This window comes from Heloderma suspectum, chromosome 4 (assembly GCF_057233095.1).
Source record: "Heloderma suspectum isolate Gila_16-S chromosome 4, 16-S_ref, whole genome shotgun sequence".
Lineage (NCBI taxonomy): Eukaryota > Metazoa > Chordata > Lepidosauria > Squamata > Helodermatidae > Heloderma > Heloderma suspectum.
The window spans coordinates 59360932-59378129 of record NC_139461.1 but is presented as its reverse complement, the minus strand read 5'-3'; the positions used below and the strand labels follow the sequence as shown (position 1 = coordinate 59378129).

The following is a 17198-nucleotide window of genomic DNA, read 5'->3' as shown; positions in this document are numbered from 1 at the left end:
CTGGTATTTTTAGGAAGACCAAGGAAAAGCTTTTGTTTCAGTAGGTTTACCCTTTTGCCACACATGAGACATCAATTTGCCTCCCTGCTCTCTAGCTGGTACAGTACTAGAATCCAATTTGGCTTTGGCTCCATAGTACAGTGGGTGTGGGACAGGCAGCAGATAGGTAGACTGCTATTGCATAATGGAGGAAAGGATGGACCTGTAAAAGTGGCACAGCTATTCCAACAAGAACAAAAAGGTAGAAAAGACATTTTGAAACTTTGTCTCCCTGTCCTCCATCTTCTCTGGTACAACAGCATATTATAGTTGCTACATATGGTCCAGTACAATGCAAAGGAAACAGGACCAATGAAATTACTTCCAGCTGCTTACATGCAACCCCCTCCCTGGCCCCAGCAACCATATTATATGATGACCACAAAATTTTAGAGTCAGGTGATCCAATTTACTAATCATTTAATATTAATATATTTGCCAATCTATCTTCTGAGATGACATTAAAAGTTACTAATTCTGATTATAAATACTCTTCAAAGTAACATTTTTAATTAGATGCTAGATTCTTAACTCAAGAAAACATCTCATCTCTTTGCTTCAGTGATGTGAGCTCTGCTATGGGGGAGCAATAGCTATTAGTGTTGCTCTGCTTGTGCTCTGGAAAATCTAGGGTTGTTTTCACATGGGGAGGGGAGAATGGCAGTGCCAACACCTTGGCCTGCATCCTAAGGGCTGCTGGAATAGTCCCTTCAGCACAACTCTGCACTTACAGATGACCATGTAGTCGGCTTTCAAGAAATGCCTTCTGCCATAGGAGACTAGCTGCCAGCTTCATTCTTCTTCATCAAAAATATAGTGGGTGAATACCTGTGGCACAGAAAATTTGGAAGTCTCCCCAAGGAGGTCTGCCTGGCCCCAATACTGTTCACTTTTAGGAGAATTTTATTTCTGAGGCCTTTTGGAGTTTCGTTACTGATATGCTTTTATGCTGTTGCTGCATTTCAGATTTCTAGTTTTAAACTCTTCTTTGTGGTGTATTTTTTTGTTTTTATGACTGATTGTGTATTTCAATTTTGTGTAGGAACCAGAGTAGAATTGGGAGGAGGGTATTTTCACCAATTTCCCCTCCTCCCTTAAGCCCCTTAAAATCTGTTTGGGGGGATAGTTGGGGGACCTTCCAAAATAGTGTGTGTGTTGGTACTGAGGAAGCAGAAAAATTGTCACCCTGCCCCCTTCCTCAAGTGGGGAGACTCTGGATCATGGTTCCATCCATCAATAGAAGGAGCCCTTCCGTTCATGGGGGGTCAACTTTAATCCATTGATTGTAAGCTGCCTTTTTTAAATAGAAAGGCAGGATATGCATTATATAAATAAATAAATAAACAAACAAATACACGCATGCACGCATGCGCGCGCGCACACACACACACATTTTAGGTAATTTTAAAGATGAGTGCAAACTGCGTGGCTCTGTCCGTCTCATCTGGTGATAGGATAGTGGATAGTTGTTACGGTGCAAACTGCTCTTGTACAGCAGCAGCTAAAGCGGGGTAAAATTGGACTGGTTCTCTTTTGCTAGGATTTTTAGCACTTTATTTTCTTCTTAATTTGCATTGGGCAGTATCCAGTCTTACCCGTCTGGATGTGGGGCCAATGCTGCTTTTGTTCCGCACGCAGCTGGTCACATAAATTCCACTGCGCAAGTGCTCCCAACCATTTGCAGAATGGCAGTATAGCGCTTCTATGGGCAAGCCCTGAAACAGGTGGAAACACTTGTTTCTAGAAGGGGATAGGTCGGTGGAGCTCCCTTATGTGAGCTCCGCCAACCTGCCCCCTTTCCAGAAACGAGTGTTTCCACTTGGGTTGACCCCAGAAGTGCTAATTGTAGTTGCACAAGTGGTAGGGTCCACTGCACTAGTGCAACAGAGTTGCTGGGACCAGCTGTATACGGCCAGTCACTACTGGATATTGCCATTATTCTACAAAACCAAACAGCAGGAGAATTGTTATTTTGTTCTAACACATTATAAGTCAGTGAGAATTAATGTGGCAATGTGGTAAAATATAGGATTTAACTGGGGACACCCAGACTGAAATCCCTGCTCAGCTATGAAACTCACTGGGTGACCTTGTTCCAGCCTAACCTACTTCACAAGCTGGTTATAAGGATAAAAAGGGGGAGGTTTTCATAATGAGCTCTTTGGAGGAATGATGGCATAAAAATATGATAAAGTAAATGATAAAAAATAGGCAATTAAGGATGCAATCCTCTGCAGTGGGTCTTGATTCTGCATAAACATGCATAGGATTAGGTTGCATCAGGCTTGTAAATTGTCCCTTTCCATGTCACCTATGGGGAAGTAAAAATTTCCATGGGTAAGCTAGATCAACTAAAGGAGGTGATTTTGTTTTGTTTTGTGACTGGACATGACTAACAGAGCTATATGGGGCAGTCAGACTAGTAAAAAATGTGAGCTGGTAACTTTTGTGGATCTATTTGCAAGCCTGATTTGTTAATCAAAATACTTCGGTAAAAGCTATTTTTTCAACAACAAATATATCACATGGACAATTAGTATTTGTATTCATAGAAAGTATGTTGTAGCTTCGTGTGGTTTAATATATGCATTTCTTATAAAAGGAAAGCACTCGCTGAAGGTACGTTATTTTACCAAGAGATTTTGACTGCAGTATAATCCTGTCCCGGTACTTTGGTTTGTGGCAAACAGGATTCCCATTCAGCTCTATTTTGCACAGCTTGGCCCATACACCCAGAACAAACTCCAAGTCCTGCAAATATCAGATAAAATAACATCAATACTTTTTTTTCCTTGTATGGCCCAAATACTATACCTAAATTTATTTATAATTCCATTTATTAAATTAAATGTCAGCTGTCCAAAAATAATTACCACAGCTACCTTTACTGAGTTCAGTAACATGATATAATATCCATGCACGAATTAAGAAACACACATGCTTTACACACAAAGCCAAATATTTACTTGTTTTTTACCTATGATTTTGACCAGCCTCTTGGATTTTCACTTTCTACTCTAAAGGTCAAACATAAAATATGGGTCTGAATCCAGAAGTCAAAGTGCAGACACCACTTGCACAGTTCTTCATGCATATGTGTAAACTCGCACAATTGTATTTAATGAACTTTCATATGAAAAAAAGATCTGTACATGTGGCTTGATTGTCCTTTTCAAGTTGTGGCAGCTGCATGCATGAGGAAAATAGTCTCTGAACGTCTGGAAGTGGGCCTTTGGATTCCAGCAATAATATGACAAAATCATGCAGAACATTATTTTAAAGAACTACAACTGGGCAAATTCCACAGGAATATTTCTTCTTCTTCTGATGGTACTTTTCATCAGAAAAATGATGAAATATACAAATATACAAAATCCCTCCACTATGCATGACCGTGAGGATGAAGCTGTTTGTTCATGGGAAGGGAGCCACAAGTAGACAATCTTATCATATGCATGCAAAGCTGCACGTACAAGGAGGTGGATAGGAAGAACAACTGGATCAGGCCCAAAGTGTTTTGCAATCTAAGTTATTTAGAATAAAATAAGTAATTTTACTCCACATCTGTGATTCTCTTGGCCTAAACAAGGGAGAAGAGAGGGTTATGTTTTACACAAACCTGTCTCTAGTATGGGTTTCTTTTTTAATTGTTTAAGGGCAATGTGACCTAGATCAAACCTTTTCTTTTATATTACTACAATATATAAACAAGGTAACATGACATATAAATTTTGGCAGACTTCGGCTTTCTTCGTATTGCCATTCTGAATACTGTTGCCAGTGGCAATGGCCAGATAAAATGGAAATATTTTAATTTCCTTCTGTATTAATCTTAAAGATTCACTTTTTAATTTTCTTTTTGATAATTCTGTAACATACTAGTATCTTTACATTGGTTTGGATCCTGAGAAGAACCGGTGGAAAGGAATTGGCAGAAGGGGACTTTCCCACCCCCTCCTACCCCCAAAATGCCTCTCAAGAGTTGAGGGGTCCTGCTGAATAGGGTGGGCTGTGGCATGGGAGGCTGAGCAAGAGATTGCCAAAAATTGGGCAGGGGCACCGTCCGTGAGCAGAGGTCCTGCTCACGGAAGGTGCCTCTGCCTGATTTTGAGAGATCCCCCTCTTCTGCCTGCCCCATAGCCCACCCCATTCAGGAGGGTTTCCTGACCCTTGAGAGAAGCTTCTGGGAGAGTTGGAAGAAGGGTGGTAAAAGGGATGGGAACATCACCTTCTGTCAACCCCCTTCCACTGTCACTTCTCAGGCCATTATCTATTATTATTTTATTTGTATTCCCACAAGTCCTTTAAATTATTACCACTAAACTTTGTACTTTAATCCAAAGCGGTGCACACACAAAGCCCTTTAAAATACTGCTGATCAGCTGGTTGATGCAGAAGGATATGAATCAGGAACTGAATCAGTCGCTCTGCTCACTCTCCCAAATAGCTGAGTGGTAGGATTTTAAGCTTTTTTGAAAGGGCTAACCATGCACAGAACCAGCTCTTGGATCAATGAGGGGAACTGTGTATGCAGCATCTCTTTGCACATGTGGCTCTCCATCCTGTTGGAGATACTTCCAGTTTGAACGTACAATAGAACGTCTCAATTTATTCAGAAACATTTGTTAATTTTCCCCCTTATGTCTGTATTTTATCCAGGAACACCAAATCAAACCTAAAGGGTAAGAGAGCAAAAGTTGATATTTACTCTGAACTCTCTTGTATGTTGGAAATATCAAGTGTTCAGAGTATTAATGTTCAAGTTTCCCATAAGAGATGTTGAATAGAAAGGTAGTCAAAGACAACATGGCCAGCAGTGTGCAGGGAAAAAAATCCCATAATGGGGATTTACAAATATTCTGCTTCTGTGACATTAACCCCAGAGAAAATGTGTGATTAAGTAATGTTTAATTAAGTATTTATATGCATTAGATATTACACATTTAATTATTTAATTAAGTATTTATGGGCATAATATTGCTGCATATCATTGTTGCATAATATATGCTTAGTAGACAGAAATGCATATTTCTCATATAAAATATATCAAGTATTTTACATATTTAGGCTTTAAGGTTTAAATTGCATATTTGTGCAATTTGTCATTTAATTTTCAAAGCTGAAACAAAATCTAAGTATGCACAACTGGATTTGCTCACATTCATCCCTTGCTAGCCTTGCTTCTGCCTTTATCTCCACCACTGTCAAAATTTACACTGTAAGATCATTGGAGCAGAGACCTCTCTTAAGTGTGTGTGTGTGTGTGTGTGTGTGTAGCAACAGCAGCATAATCGTATTAATAATACACTTGAAAAGAATGCACTTCAAAAATTAATTCAACTAAAGTAGATTTAAAAAATGCAAAACAGTATATATTTCTTGGAACCCTGAAAAGTATATAGCTAAACTTTGATAAATGTATCCACTTAATTTTGTAGGTTTTTGTTGACTACTACTCAGCTGATAAATGATCCAGAACATGCTCACACTAGTGTATGTTTATCTAAGAATGTACCAATCCCATGCTGAAATATGATTACCCTTTGGATACGCTCTAGTTGTTCATTGCCTTCCTGTCTCTATTAAAGTGCTTTCATTTTACAGCCTTTCAATAAGCTATACTAAAGGGACTAGACACTTTTTTGGGCAGTCTCTGTTTGATAAATGATCATGTCATGCTATCACTTAGAGGTCTGCTACAAAATACTAAAGAGCAAATTATATTCTAGGCACACGGGGGGGGGGGAGCCTCCGATGATATCTGAAGTACTGGCTGTAGCCTTCTTCCCAATTAATGATGGTCATTTAAAAACCTGCATTTGACCAGTATGCCCCAATTTTTATTGGCTGTGTCTAGCTCAAGTGCCCTAACTACATTTGTAGACAGCAATTTGTCATCATTTTGACGGTCTGCCATTATCTCTTTCAGGAAATCTATATTTTTTCTCTTTTTCCTGACTGAATTGTGAAGTGAGGGAATTCATCTTTTTGATATCTTGTTGTTATAATCAATAACAGCCAAAGGTTGAATAAATTAAAGATTTATAACCATACCCTCAGAACCCTGAACCAGCACAACCATTCTGAAATAAACAATACTTGTACCGCTATAGATAATTTAAGGTGACACAACGTGAACCTATATGGCCATAATCCAGAGTTCTATGCATAAAGAGGTTTTTCAGTCTCTTATATGAAATACTGTATCCTTGTGTAGGCATATGCCACTCAGTGTGCATAGGGTTTTTTTCATAGAAGGAATGGGAAGCCTTTGCACTCTTTGGGCTTGGCACTTCCAGTTAGAGGCTCTGGACTGTAGCAAACGTGTATAGGTTACAGCATTTAAAGGATTACAGGTGTCGTATGCCTCTACTTTTCTATTCTAGAAATCAAAACTATTCTAGAAATCAAAACTACATTTCCCCCAAAATAAGCAATTTGCAGAACTAGCAAAAATATTTCCAACATTTTGTAAAACTCATATTGAAAAAGTTTTTAAAATTCCCTCTACCAATATTTGCATACCATTATGAACAGAACATCCTATTAAGTGTGCCAAAAGAGACCAGAAATAAGAAACAAACTGAGGGCCTATATGAATGATACTTCTCCCCACTCACCTCTATATATGGTGACACTAGGAACAGCTCTCAGGCTCACATGCTTCCTCCCTGTCTCTCACCCACACCCTCCCTATGTGCAGATGTTAATGCCATGGGCCATTCCCAGTCTGACTGCACATATGGATAATGGGGAGCAGGAATCTGAACAAGCCCCAAGAAAGGAGAAAGCAACCAACTTCAGGTAGAAGGGAATCAACTTAACAAAAAAGGTTGCTCTATTTTTCATAAACAGAATTTGTTCCAGTGATATGCATCACTTTATATAAAGTCTTTTTTCTTCTGGTTATAAATCTAAGAACCTGACCCTATGCACAAAACATAGATGCAACTCCCATTTATTTCAACAGAAATATACTGTCTCCAATTCACAGAACGTGTAAAGTACCTATTAAGGGGCTGGGGAATTCATCATTCCCCTTTCAAGCCATATTATCAATGATATCAAAGCTGACAGTGTTAATCATATTTGGTGGTCTTTACATAGCCCAGGAGCACCACATCTGTACCCTAGGATGTTGGTTGTGAAAATCTCCCTCTTCACAGCAACCTTTAACAACCATAGACACTTGTTTCTAAGCACAGATGAGTATTTCTAAAATTTAAAATGAATAAAAAGTGGCCTGCTGTCTAGTCCAGTACCCGGTTTCTCAGAGGCCATCCAGAAGCCTATGGGAAGCCCACAAGCAGGGACATGAGGGCAACAGCCTCTCCTACTGTTCTTCTCAAGCAACAGGTATTTGGAGTCATGTGAGGTAATATCTGAAATTGGTGGCTATCTTCTTGGCTGCCTAGTTGTGGAATGCCCTCCCCAAAGAGGCATGCCTGGAACCTTATTTATGATTATTTTCAAGTGAAGACTTAAAAAAAAAAATTCTTGGGACTTTTAAAAAACTTGTGTTTTTAGTGTTCTGAATCACTATATGTGCTGTACATTTGTTAGTTATCTGCTTTTTATTTTCTCTGTTAGAAGTTTTTATGTTACAAATTGTTATTTTATGATATTGTGTTTTTAACTGTATTTTACCATTTTATGCCTAAGCTGCCCAAAGAATATTGGGTGTCTTTACATAAATATAGTAAATAAAAATATATCAATCATAACTAATAGCCATTAGTAGCCTCATCCTCCATGAATTTGTCTACTCCCCCTGGACGGATTTTAAACTGAGATAAACAACCTTGTAAACCACATGGTGAAAAGGGATCTCAATCCCTTAGGTCACAGAAAAGGTATCATATCTTCAAGTACGTATTGACTTTGTTTGCATGTACAGGTGGTTGGTAGCAAATCATGGGTTAATCATAAATTGTGGGAATGCATACTGCAACCCAAAGTTGACCATGGCTTAACTTTGGATTTTTTAACCTGCAAACGAAGTGCCTGGATGTCACAGTAATAGCCTATGAATGTGGCATTTGTAGGTTGTTGCTGGAAACTGGAAGTGGCTCACACGCAGCACACATTCCCTCAGTTCATGAGTTAATTAACCCACTGATTTGCTGCTGAATGCCGTCATTACATGCAAACAGCCCCATTAATTTTAAACTGCCCCTTCCAAACAAATAATTTGAATCACTGAGAAATGATTGAGTATGAATTATTTTAATTTCCTTTACTTATCAATCTTCATTTTCTTTTTATTACCTTCACTTGGTGAAGTTGGTTGTCAACAGCTATGAGGTGGGAGATATTTTCCAGAATTGCTAAATCACTCAGTTCATCGATATTATTATTGCTGATATTCAACACTGATAAAGACTTCTGCAATGAAACAAATCAAACATTTAGCCAGAAGAAAAATCAAAGGTTAGCTACAATCCTATGCATAGTTACTTGGGAGTAAGCCTAACTGAATGTAATGAAATGTAATTCTAAGTAGACATGCATAGCATTGCACTGTACAACTGTAAATCTTAGCAGCACCTCATTTTGAAGCACTTTTTCTAAAATTGATGGTTAATAACTTGTAATAGCAAATTGAGCATGAATAATGTGCCCATAAAGAAAATATTAACAAAATTTAAACCTAAAACTACCTTTTTTTAGAGCTTCAGTATTAAAATGTGTGACAAAGGCAGGAAAGTGATAACTTTAAATTTTCAGTTACAAACTGAGTCAGGTTGATTGACTTGTGCAAGATAGCATGTTAACTCCTAATTGCTTTGACCCCTTTTTTCAAGCCTTTGGAAAATACACTGTTACATAATCAAATAGGAATTTAATTTTCAAATTAAAAATGATACTAATATGTTGTAGTTAACAGTATATTCTGAGTACAAATGTAGGACAAAACAGATCTTGTTCTTCCCCAATAAAGATTCACCACTTTGATCACCAGTGTCCTAAGGAAAGTGACTATTGCATAATATTATTGCAATAGTCATGAAAATAAGAATTGACAACTCAAATGTGTGTGTGTGTGTGGGGGGGCAGAATCCAAAGAATTACACAATTTTTATCACATACCGAAGGAGGTTTTGGACTTGTATTTCTTGAAGGCACACTGATTTTGAAACAGAGATGTTTCAAGAGCAGTTAGTGATGTGGCATTATGGATAGGATTCTGTTCAGGGAATGGGGAGAAAAAATCCCACTGGGTTCATGCCTAAAGTAGCAAATTACATTCCAATCTATATATTTTGTACCATCTTCAAAATAAATCCCCCAAGCTTAATCCATAACTTTATTTTACCAGCCTGCTTGCCCACACATCAAGAATGAGCAACTTGTGGTCCTCCATATATTTACCTACAACTGCCATCATCCCTCACTATTGGCCATGCTAGCTACAGCGGATGGGAGTTGTAGGCCAAAACATCTGGAGGTCCACAAGTTGCCCACCCTTGCCATACATACATACACTAGTTGGTTGTAGCACACTGGTGCCCTGAAACTAGAAAAGAGAATCAGTGTATTTCAGTTCCACAGGCAACCAGGCAAAATTGCTTATAGGCCTCTTTTTGATAATTTTTATTTCATCTGACACACTGTACAGAGAATAAAAGCACAAAAATTGACAAATGAGTGGTGAGGAGAGGGGATACAGGAGGATCACATGATAATGTAAGTGCAAGTAAGATGAGGTAAGGGTGACTCAGGACAGGTTTTGCTGATGCTACCAAACTTCTGCTATAATACATATGCATGTAAATGTGTGGTTTGTGATAACTGCACTTTCTCAGGTAAGTGCCAAAATGCTAAAATGTTCTATATTCAACAATCTACCCATTTCTTGCTACCTCATTCATTTTTTCTGACTACAGAAAATAGTCAGGTTTTGCTTCTGAATTAAGCATCCCTACTGAGCAAATGCTGATGGGAAATAAATGCAACATAAATGATTACCAAAACTTACTGCAAAACAAAATAAAAGACTTAGAACTTCCTACTGTTGTTCACTGTAAATTATAAAAATGTTTTTAATGAAATGAAACTCTGTTGAGTTTATGTCATATGGGAATAGAGCTCTTTCACAAATGGAAGTAAAGCAACAGTCAGCATCTGTAATCATTCTTGATTAATTTTTAAACAATCAATGTCTATTACCAGATATCATCCAAATTCAATGTTCTTACTGCTAGTGAATGAAGACTCCTTGGGTCAAACAAGAGCTTTTCTCCTAGAGGAAGCTGCTGGCTTTCAACATGTAATTCTCTCAGTTCTTCTAAAGTCTCTAAGCCCTCCACTACAGTAATGTAATTGCCACCCAGATACCTGGGAAGAGAACAATATAAAAGAGGCTTTAGTTTTATGATTTGTTAAAGATACAGACACACCCATTTCTGAAAGTTAAAAAGCATATTTTACGATCTTATCGAATAAGAGAAATAATGTATTGGACTAACCCAATTCTGGAAGTAAACCTAACAGGGCTTACTACCAAGCAAATCTGTTTAGTATTAGGGGACCAGCCTACAAAACGAGAATATTTTAAAGCAAGTATTACTTATTATTTCATTTTATTTGTGATACTTCCATACTGCTTAATAAAATCCCTAAGTAGTAACTAAGTATTAGGCAGGATAGAACCTAGTTTATTATTTTAGTACATACATTCTAATAATAAATGGAAAGAAAAATACATGTTTCAAGTATTATCAGTTGATAATTTGAGCCATAATCCAGCCAAAGTTAAGAACTGTAAAATTATATTGATTTAAGAACACAAGAAGAGCTGTGCTGGATCAGACCAAAGTCCATCTAGTCCAGCATTCTGTTCACACAGTGGCCAACCAGCTGCCCATGGGAAACCCATAAGCAGGACATGAGTGCAACAGCACCCTCCTGCCCATGTTCCTAAGCAACTGGTGTGCATAGGCATACTGCCTCTGATACTGGAGGTAGCATATAGCTATCAGGACTCATAGCCATTGATAGCCTTCTCCTCCATGAATTTGACTTATTTCAATGAGAGAATTAAAGATGTACTTAACTCATCCACCAAAACGGCTAAACTTTGGCTTGCTTCTGTCCCTGGACTTATAGAACATGTAAATGGAATTACTATACAGTTTGTGCAATATACTGTGATATTTGAAACAGAATATATTCATCACACTTAATTCATTAGTATATTAAACCAATAAATCAATAAAAATTAAGAAAAATCATGATTCTTTACTTACAATTTTTCAAGTTTTATTAATGATGATAGATTTTCAATTCGTGTAATGCAATTGTTCTGCAGGTACAGGTGTCTTAAGTTTGAAGCAAAGTCCAAGTTATGTATTTGTCTAATTTGGTTATCATACAAATAAAGGACATTAAGGTTTTTACACAAAGAGAGGTCATCCTAAGATAGAGAATGAAAATGTGTTACTCTGTAAAGTTCACCCATGAGCAACTGCTTGATTTTTCCAGATATAGCTTTTTCCCTGCTGTATGAACTGTTATACTTCCATTAACCCTGCATAAACCATGTTTGTTTATTTACAGCATTTTTATCTCACTACTCAGCCAAAAAAGGATCCTAGGGTGTTTTACATAGATTAATAATAAGATAGTCCCTGCCCTCAGGCTTACAATCTCAAAGACATGACACAAAAGGAAAAGGGATGTTAACCCGCCATCCTTGCAAAATATATCCATACATTTATTTGAAAAGCTTATAAACTTCTTTTCATCCCCAAAACAATTTCAGGGTGGTGTACATAAAACTAAATAATACAGTACAATAAAAACAATCTAAAATCTAAATATCAACAAGTAACATTGAGAGGGGCGTACAACTGTTTCAACCAGCTAAGAACATACAAACTTGAATATAAGAATGTAAAAATATTAAAATATTGTTTTAGAATGCCTGGGCAAAAAAAGAATACAACATTGGTGCCAGGTGGATTCCTTGCAGGAGGGCATTCCAGAGCTGAGGTGCGATCGCACAGAAGGCTCTTTCGTAGTTGTAAAATGTACTTATGGAAGGTGTACAGAGAAGGGCTTCCCCTGATAAATATATCTATAAATATTATCTTTATTTATCAAGACTGGGTTCCAAAGAACAGCACAACTAATTCCACATAGACAAGGGGACAGTTGTTTTTCTCAAACAGCAGCCCTGCCTTCTATATTACACAGAAAGCTACTTTTGAAAAAGAAGAAATTTTCGTAAGCACTTTGTAATGTGGCATTGGGGGACTGTTGTTCAAAGGGGGCGGGGGGAGGCAAAAATCCTACTAGGCACGGCCAAATCCTTAGGCATGCCTAAATTAGCCCTTTAGATCTTGGACAATATGTTTTTTTTCCACAATTATATTAGAATAATAGATTATCGCAGAATATAGAGATGTTGACTGAGTATATCATGCCTTTCTTTCCAAATTCAAATACATTTCTGAAAAGCATCTATTCACTATCATTGTACCCAAATATACTAGAATCATAGAATAGTAGGGTTGGAAGGGGCCTACAAGGCCATCAAGTCCAACCCCCTGCTCAATGCAGGAATCCAGGTCAGAGCATCCCTGACAGATGGCTGTCCAGCCTCATCTTGAATGCCTCCACTGTGGGAGAGCCCACTACCTCCCTAGGTAATTGGTTCCATTGACGTATTGCTCTGTCAGGAAGTTTTTCCTGATGTTAGACGGAATCTGGCTTCCTGTAACTTGAGCCCATTATTTCATGTCCTGCACTCTGGGATGATCAAGAAGAGACCCTGGCCTTCCTCTCTGTGACAACCTTTCAAGTACTTGAAGAGCGCTATCATATCTCCCCTCAGTCTCCTCTGCATTTCTGACTAAAATCTATTTCTCTGCAAGTAAAAGATATTTTTATTGACTTAATTATCACCTTGCAGGTCAATAAAAGGAATCCATAAATATATTTTCAAGATTATTGTAATGGTATGAAATATTATGTAATTTAGAACACAATCCTATGCATGTTTAGACAGAGAAAAGCCCTACCACTCCAAGCATTCCCCAGCCAGCAAGGCTGGCTGGGGAATGCTAGGAGTGGTAGGCCTTTTCTCTGCCTAAACATGCATAGGATTGTGCCCTTAAAGTTTCTCTCCTATGCCTCTTTTACTACCCATTAACAGAAACATGCAACAAAATTAAATACTGCTTAAATGTTCAATTTAAAAAATAGAAGTTGTATTCTCAAATAAGGAGGGCATTCTTACAATTATATCTATATTTTTATTAGATAACTTGAGATGAGTTGTTTTCCTCAGGTGTTGGGCCAAGGACTCTTCTCTGCGATTCTTTTGATTGAGGCTTTTACCAATTAGCTCCAATGTTAGTCGAACCATAATTTTGCAATAAATTCTATTTTCTATTCCAAGAATTTGATATCCACGTATTCTTTCTCGTCACACAGAGCCTTAAAATAAAATAAAAAGTTGTAAGACATTTTCTTCCAGAGTATCATTAATTTATCATATACTTTTCCCACAATTTCTGTGAAATGTTTCAACTAGAATAGGATTTTTCACCATTTCCAGCTACTTGTTAGCCATTTTTCTTAAACATAAAAGATTAATGATAATCTCAAATATTCTACAGATTATAATAGCCCATCCCAACCATGTCTACTTAGAAGTAGGACTAACACCATACTGAAAAATCTTAGCAGATTAATTATAATTTTGGTTTAAATCTGCATAAATTAACATATGGATAAACTACTAGTTCTGAAGAAAGAAAATATATTTTAAATCATGGCTGGAGAACCTGTAGCCCTCCAGATGTTGTTGGACTCCCAATTCCCATCAGCCCTAACCAGCCTGGCCGATGATGAGTGTTAGTGGGAATAGTAATTCATCAACAGCTGGAAGGCCAGTTTCCCAGCTTATTTTAAATGATTCATGGACAAGTTGAAGCAAGCATTCCTCTTGTGTCTGAGAGAAGGGCCTCTGCTCAAATAGCGCCTGCTATCTAGGGTTCTTGTAAGTACTTGCATTTTTAAAAAACTACTTTTGACTTCATCAAGGGCAACTTTTTAATCTAACTGATTAATCAACCAAACTTTGCAACCCTAATAGGGTAAGTCTCATGTAAAGGGAGTCACTTCTTGCTAATCCTGATTGGGCTGGCAGTTAACAATACTGCAAAACCACATTATTATAACACAAAAAGCCCTCTTTGACTTCAGGAAAATAATAATCTAATGAATATTTTTGTTCTGATTCTTTGTGTATTGGAAAACTATGACTGCAATCTTATATTTTGTTGTTGTTGTTCAGTCGTGTCCGACTCTTCGTGACCCCATGGACCATAGCACGCCAGGCCTTCCTGTCCTGCGCTCTCTCCTGGAGCGTGCTCAAGTTCATATTCATTGCATGGGTGATGCTATCTAGCCATCTCATCCTCTGCCGTCCCCTTCTCCTTTTGCCTTCAGTCTTTCCCAGCATCAGGGTCTTTTCCAGGGAGTTTTCTCTTCACAAATCTTATATTTACCTGACAGTAAGTCCAGCTGAACTCAAGGGGGCTTACTCCTGAGAATACATGGATAGCATAGTATTGTCAGGTGCTGAATTTCCTGTTGCACCACTACCAGCAACTGAATTTTTATCATAGTCCAAACAATAGCAGCTTGAATGCACACATACTGAGTTGGTAAAAATCTAATACGAATTTTCATCAGTTAAACCAGCTTTCTAAACAAATTGCTCATATTATTGAAATATATGTACACAAAACTTTTTTACTGCAACAAACAGGCACCAAGTCCTAGGTCTCCTTTTCCTTCCTGATCCCCCATCCCAAACTGTCCTAGAAAATAATTACACTGATCCTAGAAGGCCTCAGAGTTTCCAAAATCCTGTTTGAGGGAAAATACACATAACTGATCCAGATAAGCTAATTTCTGTATTAGTGAATCTAATGAATGCAGAAGTTCATATTACTTAGATTTGCATTTCTATTTTCTGGGTCAGGGGTGGGAAACCTTTTTTCTGCAGAAGACCCCATTCCCTCTCGATAATCTGTGAAGTGCTGCATACTGGAAATGGGCAAGGCTGAAGTCAGAAGTGGGTGGAGCCAGAGCCAAAAATAGGTAGGACAACCTCTTTTCCTGCCACCGCCTTGTCTCTCTCTCTCACACCCCACCCCAGCAGCTCCCTGTCTCTCTCCATCTTCCTCCCCACCAAGCGGGCTGCCAGGGGAAGGACAGATTGCTCTTGCCAGACTTCTGAAATGCTTGCTTATGGAGGGCTTTGAAATTAGGCCAAGAACCACATGTAGCCCTAGGGCCACATATTGCCAACCTCTATGTCTTTGGAACATTTTATAAAATCAGAATGCTGCTTGAAAAGAGTCTCCAGAATTCTCTATAGAACTCTCTGGTCTTTTAAGGCAATTTTTAAAACCTGTTTTTGTTTTGTTTTTCATATAGTGCTATAGTTACACTAGTCTTGATCCAATTACAGCCCCATGCTTCTTCATCTCCATATCATGAATATGGGGATGCCTTGCTGTGAATATAGGTGGGATTTTTTTTACCACATTTTAAAATCAATTAGGGAGATATACATTCCAATGTTCGAGAAAATACAAGGTTTATGAAATGGCAAAGCATTGTTGGTGGTAGGCTGGGAAGGAGCTTTTAAGCTTTTTTACTTGTAAGGGCCAGATAAGTTTTTAAAAGTCCAAAATAATGTTACAGGCATGAGGATATGGAATTGTGTGGCTTGTCACTGGTGTCACCTATGGCACTATTCAGTAGAAGATAGAATAGCCCTTGCTGTAGAGGTACCATTTGGTATGGGGAAGAACCATATTTTCCCAGCTGCAAAATACTGCAGTCTGATCAACATGAATGTTGAGAAAAGCAATGTCCCTTTAATAGAAACATCTCCTTGAGGAAAGACATCCGAATCTCTCAGTAAAACTGAAGAACACTTATTTAGAGTGTGTGTAACTTTTGTGTGTGTGTGTGTGTGAGGGGGGAAATCTTGGAATGCCCTATGTCAGACTAGACATCACAGCGTGTATCTCAAACTGCTCCAATCATGTATAAAGTGTTTGTGTGTGTGTGTGTGTGTGTGTGTGTTGGTGGGTTTGATCTGAAAAGCAAATGGGGCTGAGAGTGAGGGATCCCTCCCATGGCTTCTCTCTGAAGCCTTTCTCCCCAAGTGCTTTTCTCTGAGGTATCAGATCACTTCTAGTCGCGTATCTCCGGCTGAGAGAAACGTTCCAGCAGAGAGGGAGAGCAGACAGCTGTCAAGCTTAGCGGTTTCCATGGGACTACACACAAACCACCTCCATTTCCGCCCTCCTGGAGAGCACAAAAGAAAGGAACGCTACGGCTGGGATTCCAAAGGAAGGCTGAGCTTTACTGAACACGAGGATCGCGAGGCCAGCCCTCCCTCACCGACCACCCCAAACCGTGACCTCACTCGAAAACGGCTGTGACCGTTGACTGCTGCTCCTCAGAAGGAATTTCGCCTGTGGCCTCAGACGAACTGCGGAGAGGGCTAAGCCGCCGCCCGCTCCGCGACGTAAAGCACCTGACAAACGTTTCTACCGAGACCTCCGGGCTGTGAAAGCCCGCTATTTATCCCGACACACCGTCTCCGCCTCCTCCACTCACACCTCACAGAGTTCCACGCCCCTCAGCCCAAACTCTCTCCACAGCCTCTTCCTGCGTACTGGAGTGCCCTCCCCTGTGGGGACGTGGCCCTCAGCGCGCGAGGACAAAGAAGCGAAGAAGGGGACTAGGCGTCGCGGTCGCGGCGAGAGACAACATAACGCGTTGCTGTGGAGACGAGAAGCCGCCGCTGGATCCGCCTGTCAAAACACTGCCGTAGACGCTGGGGGACAGGAGGGGCTGGAGCACACCTATGACCTACGCGCCGCGCCCACCTCGTAGAGGGAAGGCAGGAGCATGCGCACTTATGCAACGGTGGCGGTTTCTGCCGTTGGCAGATTTGAAACGGCGCGCGCAGTCGAATTCGCTCGGTTACTTTACAAAGGGGGCGCGATAACAGCTGAACTCGCGTATTATTCAATAAGTAGCTGTGGCGCTTTGCCTCTGTGTAGCTGAAGCTCAAATATTTTGGCCACCTAATGCGAAGAGAAAACCCCCTGGAAAAGACC

General features: G+C 39.2%; 1 protein-coding gene across 5 annotated transcripts in view; it reads right to left on the bottom strand.

Moving 5' to 3' along the window:
• The window catches only part of PPP1R42 (protein phosphatase 1 regulatory subunit 42), a 29766-nt gene extending 12799 nt beyond the window's left edge, over positions 1-16967 (bottom strand). For 3 of the 5 annotated variants that reach the window (XM_084849369.1, XM_084849366.1, XM_084849368.1), the window contains exons 1-6: positions 16499-16967; positions 13283-13482; positions 11289-11455; positions 10239-10377; positions 8308-8424; positions 2673-2790 (exon numbers count right to left, since the gene is read on the bottom strand). In XM_084849369.1, coding sequence (XP_084705495.1) covers positions 2673-2790; positions 8308-8424; positions 10239-10377; positions 11289-11455; positions 13283-13411 — 670 coding nt within the window. In that variant the 5' untranslated portion in view covers positions 13412-13482; positions 16499-16967. The remainder of the gene's footprint in view (positions 1-2672; positions 2791-8307; positions 8425-10238; positions 10378-11288; positions 11456-13282; positions 13483-16498) is intronic. The other 2 variants (XM_084849370.1, XM_084849367.1) reach the window with 2 other exon arrangements.
• Between the last annotated feature and the right edge of the window lie 231 nt (positions 16968-17198).